The 25,976-nt window shown below is 63.7% G+C and overlaps 1 protein-coding gene across 2 annotated transcripts; it reads left to right on the top strand.

The window, feature by feature from the left end:
• On the top strand, positions 1-25,730 carry CACNA1A (calcium voltage-gated channel subunit alpha1 A). 2 transcript variants are annotated; one of them, XM_057427783.1, is made up of 47 exons: positions 1-390; positions 3,129-3,234; positions 3,547-3,686; positions 4,273-4,364; positions 4,443-4,595; positions 5,112-5,299; positions 5,428-5,531; positions 5,618-5,733; positions 5,817-5,873; positions 5,991-6,080; positions 6,564-6,773; positions 6,994-7,106; positions 7,324-7,436; positions 7,628-7,759; positions 7,903-7,975; positions 8,072-8,189; positions 8,274-8,341; positions 8,422-8,528; positions 9,061-9,792; positions 9,884-10,251; positions 10,476-10,614; positions 10,692-10,821; positions 11,019-11,078; positions 11,150-11,256; positions 12,152-12,251; positions 12,336-12,496; positions 12,566-12,706; positions 12,786-12,987; positions 13,075-13,239; positions 13,409-13,519; positions 13,798-13,881; positions 13,960-14,076; positions 14,161-14,226; positions 14,319-14,419; positions 14,869-15,019; positions 15,134-15,261; positions 16,516-16,612; positions 18,021-18,126; positions 18,489-18,596; positions 18,679-18,779; positions 19,195-19,298; positions 19,377-19,515; positions 19,802-19,912; positions 20,579-20,614; positions 22,284-22,479; positions 22,639-22,892; positions 24,933-25,730. In XM_057427783.1, the coding sequence occupies exons 1-47, from the start codon at positions 110-112 to the stop codon at positions 25,359-25,361; spliced, it is 7,005 nt and encodes a 2,334-aa protein (XP_057283766.1). In that variant the 5' UTR covers positions 1-109; the 3' UTR covers positions 25,362-25,730. The 2 variants fall into 2 exon arrangements, with proteins under 2 accessions (XP_057283766.1, XP_057283767.1); XM_057427784.1 differs by lacking the exon at positions 16,516-16,612 and adding an exon at positions 15,993-16,089 and having other exon boundaries at positions 2-390.
• The last annotated feature ends 246 nt before the right edge of the window (positions 25,731-25,976 follow it).

The raw sequence follows: 25,976 nt of genomic DNA, 5'->3' as shown, positions 1-25,976 counted from the left end.
CCCAAATTGCTTTATTTCTCCGCCTCCCCCCCCCCATGGGATGTGATGAGCTCTTCGCCGGTGCCGGCCTCAGCAGCGTAAGCCCCGGGTGCCGCTCTCCGTCCGCACAATGGCTCGTTTCGGGGATGACATGCCGGTACCGGCCCGTTACGGGGCAGGAGGCGGCCCCGGGGCCTCGGCGGCCGGTCGGGGTGCGGGGGGCCCGCGGCAGGGCGGCCCCCCCGGGGCTCAGAGGATGTACAAGCAGTCGATGGCCCAGCGAGCCCGCACCATGGCTCTCTACAACCCCATCCCCGTGCGGCAGAACTGTCTGACCGTCAACCGCTCCCTCTTCCTCTTCAGCGAGGACAACGTGGTGAGGAAATACGCCAAAAAGATCACCGAATGGCCATATCCTTTTGGGGGACTCCCCTCGCGGTATTGGTATGTCACCCGCTCCCCGGCACCCCGCACCCTAGCCCCCGGCCCCAGCACCCTGCCCTGTGCTGGGGTCTTCATCCCTGTGCCCTGCATTGAGGTCCCTCTCCCCATCCCTATGCCCTGCATCAGTTCCTGTCCCCGTTTTGGGGTCCCCATGTGCTACACTGGGGTCTCCATCCCTATGCCCTGCACCAGGTTCCTGTCCCCATTTCAGAGTCCCCATGTCCTACATTGGGGTCTCCATCCCCATGCCCCACATTGGGGCCTCCACCCCCATGCCCCACATTGGGGTCTCCATCCCTGTGCCCTGCACCAGGTTTCTGTCCCCATTTTGGGGTCCCCATGTCCTACATTGGGGTCCCCATCCCTGTGCCCTGCACCAGGTCCTTGTCCCTGTTTCAGGGCCCCCATCCCCATGCCCTGCACCAGGTTTCTGTCCCCATTTTGGGGTCCCTATCCCATGCTCTGAATTCAGATCCCTGTCCCCTTCTCCCTGCCCTTCATTGGGGTCCCTGTCCCCCTGCCATGAATTGAGGTCCATGTCCCTGTTCTGTGGTGTCCATCCCCATGCCCTGCACCAGGTCCCTGTCCCCATTTTGGGGTCCCTATCCCTATATCCTGAATTGGGGCCAGTGTCCCCTTTTCCCTGCCCTGCCCTGTCCCCCTGGCATGAATTGGGGTCCCTGTCCCAGTGATGGGGTCCCCATCCCATGCTCTGCATTGGGCTCTCCACATCCTCGTCCCTTACCAGCTTCCCATCCCCCTACTGGGGTTCCTATCCCCATATCCTACACCATGTCCCCATCCTGGGGGTAGGGGGACCCCATTGCATCAGCTTCTTCCAGTGTCTTAATTGGGAGGGGGGGTGGGGGTGGGGGGATTGACCTGGCATCCCCCAGTGCCAGCAAAGCTGATCTCCATCACCCCGGGGGTCTCCTGGACTCGGGGTGTCCCCAGGAGGGACTCATTGAGTTTTTGGGGGGGCGTGAGGCCGTTTTGGCTTCCAGAAAGGGCCATTGACACCGCAAAAGGGCCATTATCACCCCAAAAGGGCCTTTGACACCCATAAGGGCCACTGTTACCGCCAGGAGGGCCCTGCGCCGCCGTCCGGGGGGCACCGCTCGGTTTTGGGGTGCTGCCGAGGGAGCAGCCGGTTTGCCCCCGGCTCTGACCCACACCGAGGTCCCCCCAAAGCCGGAGGCAGGGTGGGGATTTGGGCCGCCGCTGTGCCGATGGGGCCGCTGCCGGCGCAGCACCGAAATGTCGGGGCCGGTGCGGCGCCGGTGCCGCCGGTGCGGGGACGCGAAGGAGCCGGTGCGTGGCCACGGCCGTGCCGCAGCAGCGCCGGCCCGGCCAGAGCATCCCACGGGCAGCGGCCCCGCGTCTGGCACCGAGCTGTGCCGGTGCGGGGGGAAGGGGTGAGCGCGGTACTGCTGCCACATCAGCGGTGCTGCAGCGCGGGGCTGGGCTGCCCCCGGAACCGGGCTGTGCCAGGTCCCTGTGCCGGGGAGCGGGGCTGTGCCAGATAACGGTGCTGAGCCCGGGGCTGTGCCAGGGAACAGGGGCTGGGCGGAATAGCCATGCTGGCTGCGTCGGGTGGCTCTGCCATGCCAGAGAGCTGTGCCAGGCCACGTTGCCAGGCCAAATGTCCTGCCACAGAGCCGGGCCAGACCAGAGAGCTGGTGGAGAGCTGGGCTGGGGGATTGTGCCACGGTACAGAGCCATGGCGAGGTGCCAAGCTGGGCGGCTGTGCTGTGCCGGATGGATGTGCTGGATGGCCATGCTGTGCCAGATAGCCATGCCATGCTGGATAGCCGGTGCCGGATAGATGTGCTGGTTAACATTGCTGTACCAGATAGCCATGCCATGCTGGATTGCTGTGCTAGATAAATGTGCTGGATAGCCATGCTGTGCCAGATAGCCATGCCATGCTGGATAGCTGTGCCGGATAGATGTGCTGGATAACATTGCTGTGCCAGATAGCCATGCCATGCTGGATAGCTGTGCTGGATATCCATGCTATGGTGGATAGCCATACCAGATAGCCATGCTGGGTAGCTGTGCTGGATAGCTGTGCTGTGCTAGATAGCCATGCCAGATACCCGTGCTGTGCTGGATAGCCATGCCAGATAGCCATGCTGTGCCAGATAGCCATGCTGGATAGCCATTCAGGATAGCCATTCTGCATAGCCACGCCATTCACACCCCATGGCCATGCTGTGCCGGGCAGCGGTGCCAGCAGCTGATCCCCACCACCACCGTGATGCTGCAGAGGGGCAGGGAGCAGGATCCGGTCCCATCTTTGCCACCGGCCCCACCTCGATCAAGCCTTGCTCCCTCCATGGGGCAGCTCTGCCCCCCCCAGGCGCCGGTATCGGGTCTGCTCCCCCCCCCCCCCCCCCAGCGGGTGCCGCGGGGCAGGCTCCGGGCACGCCGCTGCTCCGCATGGAGCCTACACTGGGGCCGTGTAGGTCTCGGCGGGTCCCGTTGTCACCGCAGCGCTTTGATCGCCGCCGGCTCCCGGCGTCGTGCGGCGGCTCCGGGGCCGCGGGGTCGCTGCTTTGATGGGGATTAATGAGCCGTGGAGCGCGCCGGGCTCCGCGTTCCCGCCGCCGGCCCTGCTCCTGCCCCCCCCGCAGCCCGGTCTGGGGGGTCCCGCAGCCCTCCGCTGGCTCGGCTCAGCCGCGTTTGCCTTGACTCGGCTCCACTCCTTTTGAATACATGATTTTAGCCACCATCATCGCCAACTGCATCGTCCTGGCGCTGGAGCAGCATCTGCCCGACGAGGACAAGACCCCCATGTCGGAGCGGCTGGTGAGTGCGGGGCGGGGGCTGTGGAGGGGGTCTCCGACCACCCTGGTGTCACTGATGGGGGTCCCTGCCCCAGAGCGGGGTCTGTGCTGTGGGTCGGTGCCCGCCGCAGCCTGGTGGCCCTGACGCTGTCCCAGTTTCCTCCTTGCTGGGAATCTGGGCCACACCAGGAGCAGTGGCCGCCTCCCCCCCCACCCACCCCGGCACCTGGGACGGGTGAAGGGGGGGACACGGATGCTAAAACTGCCCCCCCTTATGTCACCCCCTGGGCTGGGGGTCCTGGTGCCGTCGGCTCACGCCTGTTCCCGTGCCCAGGACGACACGGAGCCGTATTTCATCGGCATCTTCTGCTTCGAGGCGGGGATCAAGATCATTGCCTTGGGCTTCGCCTTCCACAAAGGCTCCTACTTGCGCAACGGCTGGAACGTGATGGACTTCGTGGTCGTCCTCACCGGGTGAGGCCTCTGCACGTGTGACCATGCATGTCAGAGGAATGTGCAAGCATGCGGAGGAGGCGTGTGCACACGTGTGTACACGTGTGCACACGCATGTGCTGGGTGGCACCAGGTGACTTGGACATTGTCGCCCCTGGCACCAAGAGTAACGGGGGGTGAATGAACCAGGAGGGGTGTGGGGGGTGAATGGGGGTCATGGGAATGAATGTGGTAAATGGGAATGAATGGGGGTAAATGGGGGGGTGTCACTGGGGTGAATTAGGAGGGAGAGTGGGGGTGAATGAGAGTGAATGGGGTCATGGAATGAATGGGATGAATGGGGGTGAATGGGGGGGGGGGGGGGCTGGCCAGTTGCCATGGTGATGGATAACAGGAGGGGACCCTCCATAGCATCGGGGGTCACGAATGAGCCTCTGGGGCTTGGGATTACCCCTCTGCCACCCAGCTCCCTGAGGGGCCCTTGTGCCATGGTGCTGGCCATTCCAGGGGCCATGGGGGTGCTTGGTGGCCACAATGGCTCTTTGCTTGCTTGGGAGTCCCTGGCCATGGGGGGGGTCCCAGCCCATTGACCCCCTCCTGCTCTCAGCATCCTGGCCACGGTGGGCTCCCAGTTCGACCTGCGGACGCTGCGGGCCGTTCGTGTGCTCCGGCCCCTCAAGCTGGTCTCGGGGATCCCAAGTGAGTTCTATGGGGATTGAGGGGGGATCAGGGCCAGTTTTGGAGGGGCCTGCTGCTGCTGAGCCCTCTCTGGCACAGGTTTACAAGTTGTCCTGAAGTCCATCATGAAGGCGATGATCCCGCTGCTGCAGATCGGGCTCCTGCTCTTCTTCGCAATCCTCATCTTTGCCATCATCGGATTAGAATTTTATATGGGCAAATTCCACACCACCTGCTTTGACCTGGTGACGGGTGAGTCTTGGCCCCCCAAAACCCCTGAGCCCCCCCCTAAATCCAACCAAAACCCTTCAACACCCCCAAGTCTCCCCTAAACCCCCATTAACCTCCCCCAAGCCCCCCAAATACCCCCAACCCACTGTGCCTCAGTTTCCCCACTGTGGCCGCTGCTGTGAGGCTGGGGCTAGGGCTTGGGCTGGCTCCGTCCCACCCCCTCCCCATCCCTGGACCCACTGGGGCCTGTGCCTGATATGGAGCAGTCCCAATTAACTCCTCTCCCTAATGAAGATGCTGCTAATTGGAGCTATTTCTGCCATTGGCTGCGGTGGGGGGGGGGGTGTCGGGCGGAAACTGGGAATGAGAGTTTGGAATGGGAGGTTGGGAATGGGGGGGGGGGGGGGGGTCACCTCGCTTCCAAACCATCCAGTTGGCAGCAGCCCTGGAGAGGAGGCTGCTGCTGCTGCTGCCGCTGGCTCCAGGCGGGGCTCAGGATGGGCAGGGCTGATCCAGGGATCCCGGCCTGGCTTCCAGACGAGATCAAGGTGGAAGTCCCGTGTGGGATGGACGAGCCGGCCCGGATCTGTCCCAACGGCACCAAGTGCAAGAAGTACTGGGAAGGGCCCAACTACGGCATCACCCAGTTTGACAACATCCTCTTTGCCGTCCTCACCGTCTTCCAGTGCATCACCATGGAAGGGTGGACAGACCTCCTCTACTATGTGAGCCCCGCCCCAGCCCCATGAGGGTCCACTGTGCACTGATCCCAATGGGAACCCCTCTGGATCAGGGGATCCCCCCAACTCATTGGAACCCCCCCAAGCCCTGACCCCTCTTTCCTCCTCCCCAGAGCAACGATGCCTCAGGGAACACTTGGAACTGGCTCTACTTCATCCCCCTCATCATCATCGGCTCCTTTTTTATGCTGAACCTCGTGCTGGGGGTGCTGTCTGGGTACGGTGCACGGGGGGTGTCAGGTGGTATCATTGGGGTCGCCCCCCAGTTGCGTCTGTGCCCATTGGCTCCCTTTGGCTCTGTAGGGAGTTTGCCAAAGAGCGGGAGCGGGTAGAAAACCGCCGTGCGTTCCTGAAGCTGCGGCGCCAGCAGCAGATTGAACGGGAGCTCAATGGCTACATGGAATGGATCTCCAAAGCGGGTGAGCACCAGGATCCCCACCAGGACCACACCCCCCTCACTCCGGGACCCCCATTTCCCATTGACCCCCCCACTTTCCTTCAGAAGAAGTGATCCTGGCTGAGGACGACACTGAGGGCGAGCCCCGGCACCCCTTCGATGGTAAGTGCCCCCCATGTCCCTGCTGGTAACGGGGAACCCCAGGGAGGTGAGGCCATGGTAAGGGGTTGGGGGGGTCCTATGGGGTGACACCCACCTCCCTGTGCCCCCCTGCGGGAGCTCTCCGGAGGGCTACCATCAAGAAGAGCAAAACGGACCTGCTGAGCCCTGAGGATGCTGAGGAGCAGTTGGCCGACATCGCCTCTGTGGGTGCGTGGGGGGGGCATGGGGGGGTGCTGTGTGGGGGGAGATGTGGGACAATGGGGGGCTGATGAGGTGGTCATGGGTGAGGAGGAATGGGGGTGATGGGTAGGGGTGATGGTTTAGGAGGGCTGGCTGCAAGGCGCTGTGCTGGTTTGGAACTGACGGGTGCTGGTTGCAATGGGCTGTGCTGGTTGCAATGGGCTGTGCTGGTGTGGGGCTGACGAGTGCTGGTTGCAATGGGTCGTGCTGGTGTGGGGCTGACGGGTGCTGGTTGCAATGGGCTGTGGTGGTGTGGGGCTGACGAGTGTTGGTTGCAATGGGCTGTGCTGTTTTGTGGCTGATGGGTGCTGGTTGCAATGGTCTGTGCTGGTGTAGGGCTGATGGGTGCTGGTTGCAATGAGCTGTGCTGGTTTGGGGCTGACGGGTGCTGGTGCTGCTGCGTTGGGGGTGACCATGCCGCCGGTGCTTGGGTCGGGGGGCTCTCCCCAGGCTCCCCCTTCGCCCGCGCCAGCCTCAAAAGTGCCAAGCTGGAGAACGCCACCTTCTTCCACAAGCGGGAGCGGAGGATGCGCTTCCACATCCGCCGCATGGTCAAAACTCAGGCCTTCTACTGGACCGTGCTCAGCCTCGTGGCGCTCAACACCCTCTGCGTCGCCATCGTCCACTACGACCAGCCCGACTGGCTCTCTGACTTCCTCTGTGAGTGCCCCCAGGGCCCCTCAATGCCCCCCGATGCCCCCCATGTCCTTCTCAATGTCCCCCTTGAAGTCCCCCTGATGTGCTCCCAATGATCCCCTCCTCAATGTCCCCCCGCTGCTCCCTAAGGAGCCCTCACGTGTCCCTGTTGCCCCGCACCCTATCCCCATCTCCCTGTCCACCCCCGTCCGCCCTCCCCCCTCACTGTCCCTGTCCCCCCCAGACTATGCAGAATTCATTTTCTTGGGACTCTTTATGTCCGAGATGTTTATAAAAATGTATGGCCTCGGCACCCGGCCTTATTTCCACTCCTCCTTCAACTGCTTCGACTGCGCCGTGAGTGCTGCACGCATGGGATGGGATGGGATGGGATGGGGATGGGAGAGGGATGGGGATGAAAGAGGGGTGGGAACGGGATGGGAATGGGGACAGGATGGGATGGGGATGAAGGCGGGATGGGATGAGAACAAGATGAGCATGGGGAAGAGGTTGGTTTAGGGCTGGGGACAGGATAGGGCTGGCCTGGGGACCGGGACACTTTCTCCTCTCCCAGGTTATCATCGGAAGCATCTTCGAGGTGATCTGGGCTGTTGTGAAGCCGGGAACATCCTTCGGGATCAGTGTGCTCCGAGCTCTCAGGTTACTGCGCATCTTCAAGGTCACCAAGTGAGTACTGAGGGGTCGAATGGGGCCATGGCTGTGTCTATGGGTCTGGGAGCAGTATGTGGATGCATGGAGGCATTGTGGGGTACCCAAGTGCCATCCTTGTGTCCCTGCACTGTCCCTGTGTCCCCTCATCACCCCTGTGTCCCCATGCCACCCCCATGTCTGTGTGCATCCCTGTTCTGCCCCGGCAGGTACTGGGCTTCCCTCCGGAACCTGGTGGTGTCCCTCCTGAACTCCATGAAGTCCATCATCAGCCTCCTCTTCCTCCTCTTCCTCTTCATCGTCGTCTTCGCCCTTTTGGGGATGCAGCTCTTTGGGGGACAGTGAGTGACTGGGCAGGGTCCAGGGTGTCCCTCTCCACACGGGACCCCCCCGTTCCCCAGCGTGGGGGTGTCTCTGTGCCCCCAGGTCCCTGCTGGGGAGCACCCGGTGGGGGTGGGGCTCCCACTGCTTCCCCCCCCCCCAGGTTCAATTTTGATGACGGGACCCCCCCCACCAACTTCGACACTTTCCCAGCAGCAATAATGACGGTGTTTCAGGTAGGGACCCCCCTGGGGCCTGGGGACGGGCCATTAGGATGCTGAGGGGGGATGCGGGGAGCTGCTGCCCCCCCCCATCTCCTTTTCCCACCCCAGATCCTGACAGGAGAAGACTGGAACGCAGTGATGTACGATGGCATCAAATCTCAGGGCGGCGTCAAGGGGGGGATGGTTTTCTCTGTCTACTTCATCGTCCTCACCCTCTTTGGCAACTGTATCCTTGGGATGCTGGGGGCGGGGGTCTGGGGGGGTCCCTGGGTCGTGACAGGACCCACTTTTGCCTTAACGGGGCATTCAGACACCCTCCTCAACGTCTTCTTGGCCATCGCAGTGGACAACCTGGCCAATGCACAGGAGCTCACCAAGGTGAGGGGCAGCCCTGGGGGCACCCCCCGGCCATCGCAGGGGCCTCAGGGCTGGCCCGGGCACACTGTGGGGCTCTACAGGACGAGCAGGAGGAGGAGGAAGCTGCCAACCAGAAGCTGGCGCTGCAGAAGGTGAAGGAGGTGGCTGAAGTGAGCCCGCTCTCGGCAGCCAACATGTCCGTCACCATGTGAGTGCTCCAGGCGGGCTCCATCCCAGCTCCAGCCTTGGATCCATCCCAGCTCCATCCTGGGCTCCATCCCTTGCTCCATTCCCAGTTCCATCCTATCCCAGTTCCAGCTCCATCCTGACTCCATCGTTCAATCCATCCCCAGTTCCATCCCATATCAATCCTAGTTCCATCCCAGCTGCATCTTTGGATCCATCCCAGATCCATCACTGGCTCCATCCCCATTTCCATCCTATCCCAATTCCAGCTCCATCCTGACTCCATCCCAACTCCATCCTGCCTCCATCCCCAGTTCCACCCTATCCCAATTCCATCTCCATCCTAGCTCCATCCTGGCTCCATCCCGTCTCCATCCCCAGTTCCATCCTATCTCAATTTCAGCTCCATCCCGACTCCATCCCAATTCCATCCCGGCTCCATCCCGGCTCCATCCCCCATTCCATCCCAGCTCCATCCTCGCCTCCACCCCGTCTCCACCCCATCTCCACGGCGGCTCCATCCCGGCCCCCTCAGGCTGTGGCTCCCGCTGCAGGAAGGAGCAGCAGAAGAACCAGAAAGCCTCCAAGTCCGTGTGGGAGCAGCGCACGAGCGAGCTGCGGAAGCAGAACCTCTTGGCCAGCCGGGAGGCCCTGTACAGCGAGCTGGACCCCGAGGAGCGCTGGAAGGTGCCCTACGCCCGGCACCTGCGCCCGGACATGAAGACGCACCTGGATCGCCCGCTGGTGGTGGACCCGCAGGAGAACCGCAACAACAACACCAACAAAACGCGCCCCGCGGAGCCGGAGCCGCGCTTCGGGCAGCTCCGAGCCGAGGACCTGCGCCGGCCCCCGCGCTGCCCCGACCCCGGCGGTCCCCGCCCCGGGGACCCGCCCGCTGCAGCCGGCCCCCCCGGCCGCCGGCCCCGCAGCAGCAGCCGGGAGCCGCAGCGGGAGCCGAGCCCCGAGCGCGGTTACGGCGACCCCGAGCGCCTCAAAGCGCTGGAGCGGCGGCACCGGGCGGGGGGCGGCGGCCGCTCCGGGTCCCCCCAGCCCGAGCGCGAGCACCGGCGGCACCGGGCGCACCGGAGGGCGGCCGAGGAGGGCGAGGAGGGCGGGAGGCCCGAGAGGCGGCCGCGGCACCGCGATGGCAGCCGCCCGGTGCGCGGGGATGGGGACGGGGAGCACGGGGACGGGGAGCGGCGCCGGCGGCACAGGCACGCACCGGCGGGCGCCTTCGACGGCGAGGGCAGGCGGGAGGACAAGGAGCGTCGGCACCGGAGACGGAGGTGAGCGCGGAGCTCCGGGCCCCCCTCGGGCCCCGCTTTGGCTTTCGCGGCCGTTCCCGGTGCCCACTGAGCCGCCGTGGCCTCCCCGCAGGGAGAACCAGGTCCCCGGGGTGCCGCCGGGCCCCACGCTCTCCACCACCCGCCCCATCCAGCAGGACGTGGGGCGCCGGGACCCCCCCGTGGCCGAAGACATCGATAACATGAAGAACAACAAACTGGTCACTGCCGACCCCTCCGTGCCCCCCGCCATGGGCAACCACAGCTCCTGCCCGGCCGGGGCCCCCCTCCGCCGGCCCCCCCAAACCAGCAGCACCACAACCCCCCCCCCCGACACCAGCCTGGTGGTCACCAACCCCAGCACCCACAACAACCCTGCCAAGGTGGGGGGGAAGCCAGAGCACACGGCTGTGGACATCCCACCCCCCCTCCCGCCGCCCCCCACCAGCGCCCTGGTCCAGGGTAGGGACCTTCTGGTGGTCTGGGGTATGAGGGGGAATGGAGGTGGTTTGGGGGGGGTCCGAGGGTCTGAGGGTCCTGAGTATGGGGGGGATGAAGGTGGCCTGGGGGGGAATGCAGCTGATTTGGGGAGTCTGGGGGGGTCTGGCAGGTCTGCGGGTGTCCAGAGGGGATCTGGGGGTGCCCGTTGGGGGGTGCCAGGGCTCATAACTCTGCTACTCCTGCAGTGAACAGAAATGCAAACCCGGAGCCACTGCCCCGCAAGGAGGAAGAGGAGGAGAAGAAGGAGGAAGGCGACGACCAGGAGAACGGCCCCAAGCCCATGGTGCCCTATAGCTCCATGTTCATCCTGTCCACCACCAACCCGTGAGCGCTGAGGGGATGCTGAAGGGGGGTGTCTGGGGGTGCCCCTCGCTCCCCCCCCTCACTGTGCCCCCCCCCAGGTTTCGCCGGTTGTGCCACTACATTGTCAACCTGCGCTACTTCGAGATGTGCATCCTCATGGTCATCGCCATGAGCAGCATCGCACTTGCTGCTGAGGACCCTGTGCAGCCCAACGCCCCCCGCAACAACGTGAGGTCCCTCAAAACAGGCACCCCCCACTTGCACCCCAAAACAGCCCTGAGGGCTCTGACAAAATGGGGTGTCCCCCCCTACTCTTTGTCCTGCCTCTAAGATCCTGCTGCAGCCCCGGGGTGCTTGAGGGGGTCCTGGGGTGCCATAGGGGGTCCTAGGGTGCCAGGGGGGACCCCAGCGTCTTCTCCCTCCAGGTCTTGCGGTACTTTGACTATGTCTTCACGGGGGTCTTCACCTTCGAGATGGTGATCAAGGTGAGCAGGGGGATGAGGGTTACCCCAGGGTGCCCCCCCCCCCCCCTTTACCCTCCCTTTACCCCCCATAGATGGTGGATCTGGGGCTGGTGCTTCACCAAGGGGCCTATTTCCGGGACCTATGGAACATCCTGGACTTCATTGTGGTCAGCGGGGCGCTGGTGGCCTTTGCCTTCACGTGAGTCCCGCATAGGGACATGGGGGGGGGGGGCCATGAGGGTCCCCCCACGCTGGTGGAACCAGGGAGGGTACCATGGGGATGGTGGGGAAGGGATGGAGGTGGTGGCATCTCACCTCTCCCAGTGCTTCCCAGTGCTTCCCAGTGCCTCCTGGTGGGGATGTGCTCTGCTATGTCGCTTGACGTCCGCTTGTCACCGCGCTGTGTTGTCCTGTCACCGTCCTGGTGTCCCCAAGTACAGGCACCCCAGCAGTGAGCAGGGCTGGAGTAAACCCTAAGGGAAATGAGGAATCCCCTGGGCAAAGGATGAGTCGCCTCTTTGTAAGGGGTGGAAAAGCCTGTAGGGATGAGGGGGAGTGTCCCCTGAGTGAGTGAACATCCTTGAAGGAAAGTCTGAGCATCCTCCAAGTAAAGAATGAGCATCCTTGAAGTAAAGGGTGAGCATCCCTTAAGTGATTGGGCACCCCCCAAGTAAAGCATGAGCATTCCCTGAGTGTCTGAGCATCCCCTGAGAATCGTTAGAGCAAAGGGTGAGCATCCCCCAAGTAAAGGGTGAGCATCCTCAGAGTGACCGAGCATCCCTGAAGACAGGGGTGAGGATCCCCCGAGTAAGGCGTGAGCAAGGCCAGAGCAGCCCTGCGGAGGTGCGGAGGGGGTGTGCGCGGGGGGGGCTGGGCTCTCACCCTTCCTTGTCTCTCCCCTTGCTCTGCCTCCGGCCACAGGAGCAGCTCACGGTAAAGTTCTGCCTTTGTCACCCCGTCCTCGTCCTCGTTCTCTCCTTGTGCTCATGGTTGCGCCTCGCTCCCCTTCAACACCCTCTTTGCACACCACCCCCCCCCCCAAAAACAGCTCAGGGACAGGGTCCCACGTCTCCTCTTGTCCCCCATCCCCATAGTGGCAGCAGCAAGGGGAAGGACATCAACACCATCAAATCCCTTCGCGTCCTCCGCGTCCTCCGGCCCTTGAAGACCATCAAGAGGCTGCCCAAGCTCAAGGTGGGTGAAGGGGGCAATGGAGACCCAATGGGGAGTCCTGGGTGGTGCCAACCCATCCCTATGTGTCCCACTCCCCCCTCCCAGGCTGTCTTTGACTGCGTTGTGAACTCCCTGAAGAACGTGCTCAACATCCTCATCGTCTACATGCTCTTCATGTTCATCTTCGCTGTGGTGGCTGTGCAGCTCTTCAAGGGCAAGTTCTTCTATTGCACTGATGAGTCCAAGGAGTTCGAGAAGGACTGCAGGTAATGCCGGGCCGGGGGGGTGCCCACTGCCCCCCCCCAGGCCCCATCCCACCACCCTGTCCTTCCCAGGGGCGAGTACCTGGTCTATGAGAAGGACAACGAGGTGAAGGCGCAGAAGCGGGAGTGGAAGAAGTATGAATTCCACTACGACAACGTGCTCTGGGCGCTGCTCACCCTCTTCACTGTCTCCACCGGCGAGGGGTGGCCGCAGTAAGGGCCTGGGGATGGAGGGTGGGATGCAGGGATGGAGACTGGGATGGGCCACCACCCCGTCCCCATCCCACTGCAGGGTCCTCAAACACTCGGTGGATGCCACCTATGAGAACCAAGGGCCGAGCCCTGGCTACCGCATGGAGATGTCCATCTTCTACGTGGTCTACTTTGTGGTCTTCCCCTTCTTCTTCGTCAACATCTTCGTGGCCTTGATCATCATCACCTTCCAGGAGCAGGGCGACAAGATGATGGAGGAGTACAGCCTGGAGAAGAATGAGGTGCCATCACCTTGGGGACCCCCTCTTTATGCTCCTCAGCACCCTTGGGTGTGGGTCAGTGGCACTCACTGGGGTCCTGCCCCGCAGAGAGCCTGCATTGACTTCGCCATCAGTGCCAAGCCCCTGACGCGGCACATGCCACAGAACCGGCAGAGCTTCCAGTACCGCATGTGGCAGTTCGTGGTGTCCCCCCCCTTCGAGTACACCATCATGGCCATGATTGCCCTCAACACCATCGTCCTCATGATGAAGGTCAGTGGAGGGGGACAGAGGGCACCTGGGGCCCAGCCCTGTCCCTTGGAGGCAGGCCTCTGGGTGCTGTCCTTGTCCCCTGGATCCATCCCTGTCCCCCTGGATCAATCCCTGTCCCCCTGGATCCATCCCATCCCTGGTTTCATCCCATCTCTGGCTCCTTCCCCAGTTCTATGATGCGTCAGATGCCTATGAGTACGTGCTGAAGATGTTCAACAACGTCTTCACGTCCCTCTTCTCCCTCGAGTGTCTCCTGAAAATCATGGCATTTGGCGTCCTGGTACGTGCCCATGGGAGCACCGGCACTGCATCCGGACCCATGGAATCCTGCCAGAGCCTGGGAGCTGCTGCAGGGGTCACTAGGGGATCCGTGGGTCTGATGCATGAGTACTTGTGGGATCCATGGAGCAGACGCAGGGTACTTGTGGGATCCATGGGTCCGATGCATGAGTACCTGTGGGATCCATGGATCCAGTGCAGGGGTATCACGGGCTCCATGGGTCTGGGTTGCTCTTGCTGGGATCTTCCCCTCGTCTTTCACCCCTTCCCCGTTCCTAGAACTACTTCCGTGATGCCTGGAATGTCTTTGACTTCGTGACAGTGCTCGGGAGCATCACGGACATCCTGGTCACGGAGTTTGGGGTAGGTGGGAGCCAGGACCCCCCCTTTTAATGTGGATCTGGGTCCTTGATTCCCACCGCGTCCCGTTGCCATTCCCAGAACAACTTCATCAACCTGAGCTTCCTGCGGCTCTTTCGGGCCGCACGGCTCATCAAGCTCCTGCGCCAAGGCTACACCATCCGCATCCTGCTCTGGACATTCGTGCAGTCCTTCAAGGTGACCCCCCTGAACCCCTCTATTGCGTGTCCCATGGATGCCCCCCCCCCCTCCCAAAGCTGACCGGCGCTGTTGTGCCCCCAGGCGCTGCCCTACGTCTGCCTTCTCATCGCCATGCTCTTCTTCATCTACGCCATCATCGGGATGCAGGTGAGGCCCCCCCTCGGCACCCCCAGGTGCTGCTGCAACCCCCACACACCCTGACACATACCCCCCCCTCGGGCCCCCATCGTTCCCCCCAGGTCTTTGGGAACATTGGCATCGAGGAGGAGGACGATGAATCGGCCATCACCCAGCACAACAACTTCCGGACCTTCTTCCAGGCGCTGATGCTCCTGTTCCGGTGAGTGCCCAGTAACACCAGTGCCACCAGTAACACCAGTGCCACCAGTAGCACCAGTACCACCAGTAGCACCAGTACCACCAGGTGCACCAGTGCCACCAGTAACACCAGTTGCCCCAGTGCCTCAGTGCCACCAGTGATTCCCAGTGCCACCAGTGATTCCTAGTACCATAGTGCTGTCCCAGCAGCACCCAGTAGCACTAGTCACACCCAGTGCCACCAGTGATTCCCAGTACCATACTGCTATTCCAGCAGCACCCAGTAGCACCTGTGGCACCCAGTGCCACACCATTGTCCCAGTGCCATACTGCTCTCCCAGTGGCACCCGTTACCACCAGCAGCTCCCATTAGCACCAGTCCCCTCCCCATTAGCCCCCAGTGCCCCATTAGCCCCAGCACCCCCAGTGCCCCCCCCGGCAGCAGCAGTCAAGCTGGTGCCGGTGCCGCAGGAGTGCGACGGGGGAGGCCTGGCACGAGATCATGCTGTCCTGCCTGAGCGGCAAGCCCTGTGACCACAACTCAGGCATCCGCGAGCATGAATGCGGCAACGAGTTCGCCTACTTCTACTTCGTGTCCTTCATCTTCCTCTGCTCCTTCCTGGTGAGCCTCACCACCCCCCGGCACCCCCCCCCCCAGCACCCCACTGCAGCCCCAACATCCCTTTATCCCAAGCCAACACCCCTTTATCCCCCCTGACCCCCTGTCCCCCCCCAGATGCTGAACCTCTTTGTCGCTGTCATCATGGACAACTTTGAGTACCTGACGCGTGACTCCTCCATCCTGGGCCCCCATCACTTGGACGAGTACGTCCGGGTCTGGGCCGAATACGACCCTGCTGCCTGGTAAGGCCCCTCCCGGGCTTTAGGGGTGCTTTTAAGGGGGTCCCTCCCGTGCCCTTGGAGCCCCTCTTGGTGCCAGTGCCACTAGAGCTTGGCTGGATGGACCCTGCGTGTGTCCCCATCTCCAGCCAGGGGGATGCAGCAGGTTCCCAATACCCTCCCTGCTCCTCTGTGTACTCTCTCCAAAGGGGTTGTCCCCCCAGAGGGGGTGTCCCCAAGCTCCACTGTCCCCCACAGCCATTGTGGGTAGGAGGCAGGAATTGGTTTCTCCATAGGATCATGGAATGGGCTTGGGTTGGGGGGATCCTCGAGACCTCTGAGGTCTTGGGCTTCAATAAGGGATCATGAAGAGGAAGCAGGGACTTGGTTTCACCACTAGGATCATGGATTCATAGAATGGGGTTGGGTTGGAGGGACCCTCAGGACCATTGAGGTCTCTCAATTGGAGATGCTTGGTCGTTGGATTCCTCCCTCTTGCCCTCATCCCACCCCTCCCAGAGACCCCCTCTGGGTGCTGGAGGGTCCCTAGGGTGGGATGTGTGCCATGGGATGGGCAGGGGTGGTTCCTTGCTGTATCCCAGGCTGCTCTCAGGGCATCCCTTGATGCCCTATGAGGTCCTGGGGAGCCTGGAAAGGGCTGGACCGCTCTGTGCCTCAGTTTCCCCACCCCGTCGTGGCGTCGGCGTCCGCGTGGCTCCGGCCTCCTCACTAACCCCCCTGTATTCTTCTTGCAGTGGCCGCATTCATTATAAGGATATGTACAGTTTATTACGAGTTATATCTCCCCCCTTGGGCTTAGGCAAGAAATGCCCTCATAGGGTTGCTTGCAAGGTTTGAACTGACACTAAAAACCTGCTGAGCATCCACGGAATGAATGTTGCTTCTGGGTTCTCAGATATATATATGATATCTTTATATATATATATATATGGACACACCAAACACACACGTCCCGCACCCGGCGCCGGCCCCAGGCATGGAGCCCCCCCATCCCCTTGCCCCAAATCCCTCTGCTTGCTGCGGCCCCCCCGGCGGGGCTGCATGATGGGCACTGCCGTCGCCTTCCTCCCTTCTCCTCCTCCTGCTCGCTGGGGCCGTTGATGGGGTTAAGCCTCTTCCAGGCGGTTTTTCCTGGTTTTCCTGGGGGTTTTCCAGTTTTTTTTTTCACTCCACGTCTCTGTCTCTCTCCCTCTTCCCCCTCCCCCCTTGTCCTTTTGCTGTCCCATGTCTTTTCCTTCTTGTTCTCTCCGCTCCCAGGGGCCGGCTGACATTCATGGACATGTATGAAATGCTGAGACATATGTCCCCGCCCCTGGGTTTAGGCAAGAAATGCCCACCCCGTGTGGCTTATAAGGTAGAATAACCCCACCCCGGCAAAGCAAAGCCCCCCCCCGGGCCGGTTCCCAGCGGCGGCACCGGCTCAGCCGATGCTTCCCGGCCTCTTTTCATCATCTTCTCGGTTGGTTTTTGGTGCTTTGCCCTTGGTTTGTGGTGAGCCGGCGCCCCCCGCTGACCCTCCGCGGGTCCCCCCACGGACGGGCTGGGTAAGATCCGGCCCCCCAGGAGCGGGGGCCCCCCCACAACCGCCCTGAACGAGGGGCTGGAGATACGGGGATGGAACCTCCCCGGAGACCCCGTATGGGGAAACCCCCATGGGGCTTCCAGCCCGCCAAAGACCCGCTAATTGGGGTCCCCCTTGGGTTCAACTACCCTGCCAAGGACCTTCTGTTTGGGGTCTGCCATGGGGCTCAACCACCCCCCACAAACCCCTGTTGGGGGACCCCCACCATGGCCCTTGGCCAGCCCCATAAGGAGCTTCTATTTGGAGACACCCCCCCCATGGGGGTCCCAGCCCCCAAAGACCCTCTATTTGGGGTCCCCAGTGGGGTTTCCCCCAGAAGCTCCTCTTTGGGGTCCCCCACTCTTGGGGGTCCCTTTGGGGCTTGATGCTGCCTCCCCTGGAGCAGCCCATTTTTGGACACACCCCCCCCAACCTTCTCCCCACTCCCCTCCCTCCATCCCACCTCCTCTCCCACAATGACCCCCCCTTCCCCCCCCCCCCCCGGCTGCTGCACGGCCCATGACCCCCCAGACCTCCCTGGGGGGAGGGAGACACCTGCATCGTGGGGCACTGGGAGGGGCACCAAGGGGGGGGCATGGGGATCCCACTGCTCAGTGCCTCATTTTCCCCATCAGCATCACTCGCTCCTTGCCTTGCTCTGCACCCTCAAATCCCACCCCCCCTCGGGGGCTGCATGAGGGGCAGGGTCCCTGCCCTTCTTATTGGGGGGGGTTAAACCATCTGCTTGGCACTGGGAGCTGGGGGGGGGCATCGTGGGGCTGAGGCCAGGAAATTCATTGCTCCTCCCTGCACCCCCCAACTCAAGCACGACCCCTTGGACCCTCACCCCCCACCCCAAAACAGCTGCTTTGCATTCACCACCACCCCCACCCCCCCCACCCCCCCGGCCACTTCAGAGCCGGGAATGGGTCGTGTGTCCCCCCCCCATGCTGCATGTGCTGCATGTGCTGCCCCCCCCGGACGCAGGGGTCCCCCCTTTGGCAGTGCCTTGTTCCCCCCCCCCATCCCTGGCCGTTCGTGGGGGGGGGGGGGTCTGGGGGGGGGGTCTGGGGGGGGGAGAAGGCGGAGAATCCGGGGGGGAGGGGGATTGAGGGTGGCCCCCGCCTTCTCGCCAGCCCCGTAGCGAGGTGAGGGAGGGGGGCCCGGTGGTGACCCCCTCCCCCCGTGGTCGGCCCCACAGCGGCTGCTCCGCATGGATCTGCCGGTGGCCGATGACAACACGGTTCACTTCAACTCCACGCTCATGGCGCTGATCCGCACCGCCCTTGACATCAAGATCGCCAAAGGCAGGGGGGGGTGGAACAAGGGGATGCTCGTGGGGACATGGGGGATGCAGCAGTGCGGGGGGGAACCAGCACCATGAGGGATGGGTGGCAGCTGCGTGGGGACCAGCGGTGGGGGCTTGGGTGGGGATGTGGGGATCACAGAGGGAAGGGGACAAGGACTTTGGGGTACATGTATCCCCGAGGGATGGGGACGTGGACCTGAGGGGATGCGGCCCAAAACCCAAGAGGGACACTGGGATCATGGAGGCTGGGTCCCTGGGGTGGGAGGGACAGGGATGAGGGTCTCTGGGGTATGGGTGCAATGGGGGACAAGGGGGCAGGGTGCGGTGGCTGGTCCCTGGGGCTCAGTGCTGTCCTCACAGGAGGAGCCGACAAGCAGCAGATGGATGCAGAGCTCCGCAAGGAGATGGTGGCCATCTGGCCCAACCTGTCCCCCAAAAACCTGGACCTGCTCGTCACCCCCCACAAGTGTAAGGCCCCATCCCAGTCCCCATCCCCAGTCCCTGTCCCTGGTCCCCAATCTCGGTCCCTGCTCACCCTCTGTGCCCACAGCCACTGACCTGACGGTGGGGAAGATCTATGCTGCGATGATGATCATGGAATACTATCGGCAGAGCAAGGCCAAGAAGCTGCAGGCCATGCGGGAGGAGCAGGTGGGGTCCCCCAAAACCTTCCCATAGCTCTGAGGTGGCCCCAGACCAGCCCCGTCCTCTCCTCTGCCACCTCCTGCATCCCCATCCTAGTCTGTCCCTTTCCCAAGTTACTCCCGTCTCCCTGTCCCAACTCCTCAGCCTGTCCCCAGGCATCCCTTCAGGGTCCTTGTTTGAGGTCCGCCACCTCCGGCATCCTCATCCCAGCCCTGTCCTGTCCCCATTTCTCTCCAGTGCCCCCATCCCCATCTCTGAGTGTCCCAGCTCTATCCCATTTCCGTGTCCCCATGCTCGAACATCTATCCAGTGTCCCCACGCCAGCTCTGTCCCCATCCCCTCCCGGTTCCCTCCCATCACAGTCCCGTTGCCTCCGTTCCGCATCCCCAGCCCGTCCCCAGCCTCTCCGATGTCCCCGCAGAACCGGACGCCGCTCATGTTCCAGCGCATGGAGCCGCCATCCCCGACGCAGGAGGGAGCCCCGGGGCCGGACGCCGCGCCCGGAGCGGAGCCGGGCTCGGGGCTGTAAGTGCGGCCGGTCCGTCCTGCCGCTGCCCGGCGCTGGGCAGGCAGGAGGGGGCTGAGCCTGTGCCCCCCACCCAGGGCCACACGCGACGGGGGCCTCAAGGAGAGCCCCTCCTGGGTGACGCAGCGCGCCCAGGAGATGTTCCAGAAAACAGGGACCTGGAGCCCTGAGCGGGGGCACCCCGAGGACGTGCCCAACACCCGCCCCAGCTCCCAGGTGAGGACCCTCCAACCCCTGTGTCCCCGAGGGTCCCTGGGCCCCATCTCCATAGGTCCCCATGTCCCCAGTCTCCATAGGTCCCGATGTCCCCCATCTCCATAAGTCCCCATCTCCCCTGTCTCCATAGGTCCCCATGTCCCCAGGGGTTCCCTCATCCCCATCTCTATCCACCACCGTATCCCCTGAGCCCACACCCCCAACTCTTCCTGGCCTGGAGCGGGGGCATCCCGGGGTTCGGTGTCCCCCCCCAGCCCCGTGCCTCAGTTTTCCCCATGCCCCACAGCTGGTGGAGATGCGGGACATGGCCAAGGATGGATACTCAGACAGCGAGTACCTGCCCATGGAGGGGCACGGCCGAGCCGCCTCCATGCCGCGGCTCCCTGCTGAAAACCAGGTGAGGGGACCCCTTCCGGGGAGCCCCCAGCACGGCCCCTCCCTCCCGAGGGGACACCGGACACAGTCCCCATCATGACCCCATCATCCCCTTATAGCCCTGTGGCCATTGATGTTTTCGGGGGGGGTGGGGGGGTGGGGGGTGTGGCTTGTTGGGGTCCCCGCTCTGGCTGCCACCTGTAGCCCCAGTGGGATGTGTGTCCCCTCCCAGTGGCTGCTGCTGGTCTGCGGGCTTGGGGGGGGGGCATGAGCTTGGCGGCAGCAGGCTGCGGGGGGAGTTGTGGGGAGGTGATGCCTTATCCTGGTCCCCTGGTGTGGGGATGCTCCTGCAGTGGCTCCAGCAGCTCCGTTCTGGTGCAGGACCTCCCAGAAGCAGCCACATGGGGGGGAGGGGGGACGACGACGACGACACATGGGACCTCGATGCCAGTGGTGCCACCAGCTTTGGGGGTGTCCCCCCTGCTCGCCTCCGCATGCCTGGGGATGGGAACAAGGACAGGGACAGGGATGCTCTGGCTGCTCTGCTCATTGCTGCTGCTCGCCTGGCCCGTGCTTGGCTCTGTATGGGGTGACCCGCCCCCCCCTCCCCCGTACCCCTCCCGGCCCCCCTGTCTTCACGCTGGTCTCTCTCTCTCCCGGCCCTGCGGGCACTGCCTGGGCTCAGCAGAGGAGGAAGGTTCGACCCCGCGGGAATAACCTCAGTGTAGGTACCGCCGGGCCCCGGGAGCCGCCCCGCGGGCTCAGCCTGCACCCACCCTGTACCCATGCCAGCACCTACCCCTGCATCCATCCCTGTACCCACACCAGCACCTATCCCTGCATCCATCCCTGTACCCACACCAGCACTTAACCCTGCATCAATCCCTGTACCCACACCGGCATCTACCCCTGCATCCACCCCTGTACCCACGCCAGCACCTATCCCTGTACCCACACTGGCATCTACCCCTGCATCCACCCCTGTACCCACACCAGCACCTACCCCTGCATCCATCCCTGTACCCACACCCCTGCACCCACACCCTGTACATCCATCCCTGCCCCTGCATTCACCCCCGCACCCACACCATCTACCCCTGCATCCACCCCTGCACCTACCCCTGCATCCACTCACCCCTCTCTCCACCCCTCCCTGTTTCCCTTCCATGTCACTATCTCTCCCTTTCTCCAGCCTTTATCCCTCCCTGTGTGTCCTTCCCTCTATCCTGCTCTCTGTCCTGCCTATCCAGGGCACTCACTCACCGGCAGTGTGTCCGTCTGTCCACCCATCCCCTGTGTCGTCCCCAGCCACGTGCCTCCCTCTCGTCCCTCCCCTTTGTCCCATCCCTTGGGACACCTCAGCCACCCGGGCCCTCACTGCCCCATGTCCCAGCAGCAGTGTGGCCAGTGAGGAGCAGCATCCCCCTATCCTCATATCCCTGTCCCCATATCCCCCCTGGTGACACTCGGGCCCCTGGCAGCAGCAGCTCAATGGATAGAGCAGCGGGGGAGGGGGGGGGGAATCTGTCTCAGGGGGGGCTGGGATGTGGCACTGGAGCATGTCCGTGTCCCTCCCAGCTCCCTCCCAGCTCACCTCACCAAGGGGGGCTTGGGGATAGCCTCGCATGAGGGGAGGGGACACCGGACCTGCCATGGGAGCAGAGCCTGGATCCATGGAAAGGGGGAGCAGGGATGGAGCTGGTGGGGGGCACCTGAACATTGGAGCAGGATGGAAGGGAGGGAAGGATGATTGGATGGATGGATGGATGGATGGATAGATGGATGGATGGATGGATGGATGGATGGATGGATGCTGGATGGATGGATGGATGGATGGATGGATGGATGGATGATGGATGGATGCTGGCTGGCTGGCTGGCTGGCTGGCTGGCTGGCTGGCTGGCTGATGGATGGATGGATGGATGGATGGATGGATGGATGGATGGATGGATGGATGGATGATGGATGGATGCTGGATGGATGGATGCTGGATGGATGCTGGATGGATGGATGGATGCTGGATGGATGGATGGATGGATGGATGGATGGATGGATGGATGGATGGATGATGGATGGATGCTGGATGGATGGATGCTGGATGGATGCTGGATGGATGGATGGATGCTGGATGGATGGATGGATGGATGGATGGATGGATGGATGGATGATGGATGGATGGATGGATGGATGGATGGATGGATGGATGGATGATGGATGCTGGATGGATGCTGGATGGATGGATGGATGCTGGATGGATGGATGCTGGATGGATGGATGGATGGATGATGGATGGATGGATGGATGGATGGATGGATGGATGGATGATGAATGAATGGACAGAGGCAACGCTCACAGGTATCTCTCCCCGTGAGCCCCTGGTGCTGTCCCCACAGACCATCTCCGACGCCAGCCCCATGAAGCGCTCGGCCTCCACGCTGGGCCACCCACGCGGCCGCGGCATCCGCCTGGATGACTACTCCCTGGAGCGCGTCATTCCCGAGGACGGGCAGCGGCACCACCAGCGCCGGCGGGAGCGGAGCCACCGCACCTCTGAGCGCTCTCTCAGCCGCTACACAGACATGGACACAGGTGGGACGGGACCCCCAGGCCACCCGCTCCCACCGTGGGGCCATCTCCCCGGGGCCACCCCATCTCCTCCTGCACCCCACGGCCCCTGAGCCACCCCATGTCCTGCACCCCACACCCCTAGGCCCCCTCCATCCATCACCCTCCGCTGCGTCCCTGCAGGGCTGGGCACCGACCTGAGCATCACAACGCAGTCGGGGGAGCTCCCTCCCAAGGAGCGAGACCCGGAGAGGGGCCGCGCCAAGGACCGCAAGCACCGCCACCACCACCACCACCACCACCACCACCACCACGGCGCTGGAGACAAGGAGCGGGGGCCCCCCACCGAGCGCCACGACTACGGGCGGCCCCGCTCGCGCGACCGCCGCTGGTCCCGCTCCCCCAGCGAGGGCCGGGAACACGCCCCCCCCCGGCAGGTGGGTGCCCCCCTCCGCTCTCCCCTTCGCCTATAAAGGGGGAGGCTGTGGGGACACCCCCCACCCGTAGGGGACAAGCAGGGTGTCCGGTGGTTTCTGGACCAGGCTTCAACCAAAGACGCTCCCCCCCGCCATGCATTGGGACCCCCCCATACGGTCTGTGTGTGGGATCCCAGTGTGTCCCCCCCAGTTTATACTGGTGGTACCCAGTTAGACTGGCAGAAGCCCCCCCCCCCCCCCCCCCCTTGGGGCTCCAGTCTCCCAACACCAGGAGGGGCAGCACCCAAAGGCAAGGCACGGGGGGGGAGGGAGGTGTGGGCGCAGCTCTAAGTGGGATCTGGGGGTGCAAAGGGGCTTATGAGCTGCTGTGGTGATGTTTGACCCCTCTGGATGCCCCCCCATTTCTGCTCTCGGCCCCTCCCACCCTGCCCATTCCTCGCTTCCTCCCCCCCCCCCGTTGCTTGGGTGGGGCCCTGCCGTGATTCACGTCTCTGTCTCCCCATCGCTGTGCTTTGGCTGCGCTGTCACGGCGAGGGGTGGCCCAGGTAAGCGGTTCGGGCCCCCCCCACGTCTGCTCTGGCGCCCCCGGATCCATCAATCCCCTCTCCAGGAACGCTGGAAAGTTTGGAATGAAGATGCCCCCCCTCTTGGCTGCCCTGGACTGGTTTGGGGTGACCCCCCCCCATCTCCAGCTCTGCTGCACCCCCTTATAGCAAGCCCATGGAGCTCCCCCCAGTGCAGAGTTGGGGTGTAGGGACTTCCCAGAGCCCTACATTGGGGTGGGTGGCCCCCAGGGTTGGGGTGCAGGGATCCCTCTCCCACCTCTGTTTTGGGGTGCACAATCTGCACCCAATGGGTTTGGGGCATCCCACAAGGCCTGGGGGGCAGGGGTGTACAGACATTTGGGTGTGCACGGGACCCCTCCAGCCCTGGGTTGGGGCTGGGGTGATGGCACTTGGGGGGACACAGTGGTTGCACCATGGGATGAGTACTGGGCTCCTCACCATGGATTGGGGGGCACGGACCCCCCCCCCCCTCGATAGGCAGGGGTGTGCAGCTCCCAAAGGCCTCAATCAGGGTGATCACACCCTGCACCCAGCACTGGGGGGTCCTGGCCCCACCCTCCAGGAGCCGGGTGGATGGTCCTAGCCTCAGAGGGGGGCACAGACCCCACACCCCGAGTCCCTGCAGGTAACGGGTTGGGGTTTATGGTGTGTGCCCCCCCCCGGCTCCCCCCAGGTCTCACTTTGGGGTGCAGGGCTCCTCCCCCCCGGGGCCGACTCTTCCAAACTCCTCCAGCCCCCTGCTCCTCCCCATGTCTCCCGGCTGAGCCCCAACATCTTCCCCCCTCCTGCTTTGCGAGTGGCTTTGGCGGGAGCCGGCAGCCCCCCCCATATCCCTCCCCTTCTCCCCACTCCCCTCTGCCCCTCATAGCCCTCCCCACCTCTTCTCACTTCTCTTCCCCTCTGCTCTCTCGTTTATGTTCTCCCTCAATGTTCTCACTGCTTTGCCCCCTTATCCCTGTCTGCCCCCCCCCGTGTCTGCATGGCTGGTGGCTGTGACCTCTCTCCCCCATGTCTCTGCTTGTGTCCATGCCCCCTAAACCCGTGGCTGCTCCCCCGCTATTCATGTCCATGTTCCCTATGTCCTTCCCGTATCCACATCCCTGGGCCCAATTTCTTCCCATCCATGCCCCGCCCCCCATGCCTGTGCCCCCCCATTCCTCGTGTTGTCCCCTTCAACCCCTGTGTCCAATCCATCTTTGTCCTTGCCCCCCATGTCCATGCCTCCTCCGTGTGTCCATGTCCCCCATGTCTGTACGTGTCATTCGTGTCCCTGCAACCATGTCCATGACCGGTCCACGCTCTCATGTCCTGCGTCCGTGCGCCTCATCTTCACCCACGTCCATCCCCTATGTTCGTGGTCACCCTCCCATATCCTTTCCCATGGCCATGTCCCCACGTCCCTGTCCCTCGTGTCCGTGCCCCGCTGTCCTGCCCGGTCCCCCGCGGTCACCCCGGTGTCTCGGTGTTGCTGTAGGGCAGTAGTTCGGTCAGCGGGAGCCCGGTGCTCTCCACCTCCGGGACCAGCACCCCCCGCCGCGCCCGCCGCCAGCTCCCTCCGACCCCCGCCACACCGCGGCCCCACGTCTCCTTCTCCCCGGCCGCCCGCCGCCCCCCGCCCGCCGCCGCGCCCCCCGCCCGCGGGCCCCGCCGCCCGCCGCCGCCCGCCGCCGCCTCCCCGCGATGGACCGACCCCCCCCGCGACCCCGACCCGGCTCTCGACGGACGCGTCCCACGGGGCCCCCGGCCCGGCGGCCGCGGCGGAGCGGGGGGGACACGACCGGGACCGTCCCCACCCCGGCCCGGCCGGCGGTTGCCCAACGGCTACTACCCGGGGCACGGCACCGGGAAGGGGCGGCCCGGTCTCCGCGACCCCTACAGCGAAACGGACGATGACTGCTGCTAGCGGCGCCTCGACGATCTATCGCGACGGAGCGCCGCGACATAGGGCGGCGGGGAGCGGGTGTAGACGGCACACACAAACACCCCCCCGAGACCCGGCGCTCGCTCCCGGGGCTATGGATGAGTTTTATCATCTGGAGGAGCCGCCACCACCGGGGGCGGAACCGGGACCCCCCCGCCCCCTAAACCCCGCACCGGGAGGAGCGGGAATGGGCGGTGGGAAGCGGGAACCGAAGCCTGGGGGAGGCTCCGGGCGGGGCACCGGGCACCGCCCCCTCCACATCCCCGCCCGAGGGACTGGAGCTGCCGCCAATTGCATGAACCGAGTTACCGAATCCAAGAAATAAAGAGAAAAAACAAGAGACAAAAACCGACCCCCGATCCCCCCCCCCCCCCGAACGGAACCATTAAAACAAGAGGAATTTTGGATCGAGCCCTTCTCGCTCCTTCCAGGGATCGGGCCCCGGGGGCTGCACAGGAGGGGTTGGGGGGGAGGGGGCACTGGGTCTGTGTTGACCCCCCCTCCCTTAGCAACCAGGAAGCACCGGAACCAGAATTCGGCGGGGGGGTGGGGGCAAAAGGGGGAATAGCCTGCCTCAACCTCCCCCTTCCCTCCCCC

Source organism: Pezoporus wallicus, unplaced genomic scaffold (assembly GCF_028554395.1).
Source record: "Pezoporus wallicus isolate ANWC-B61680 ecotype Strahan unplaced genomic scaffold, APGP_CSIRO_Pwel_v1 contig_14213, whole genome shotgun sequence".
NCBI classification, from domain to species: Eukaryota; Metazoa; Chordata; class Aves; order Psittaciformes; family Psittacidae; genus Pezoporus; species Pezoporus wallicus.
This window is presented reverse-complemented; position numbering and strand designations above follow the sequence as displayed.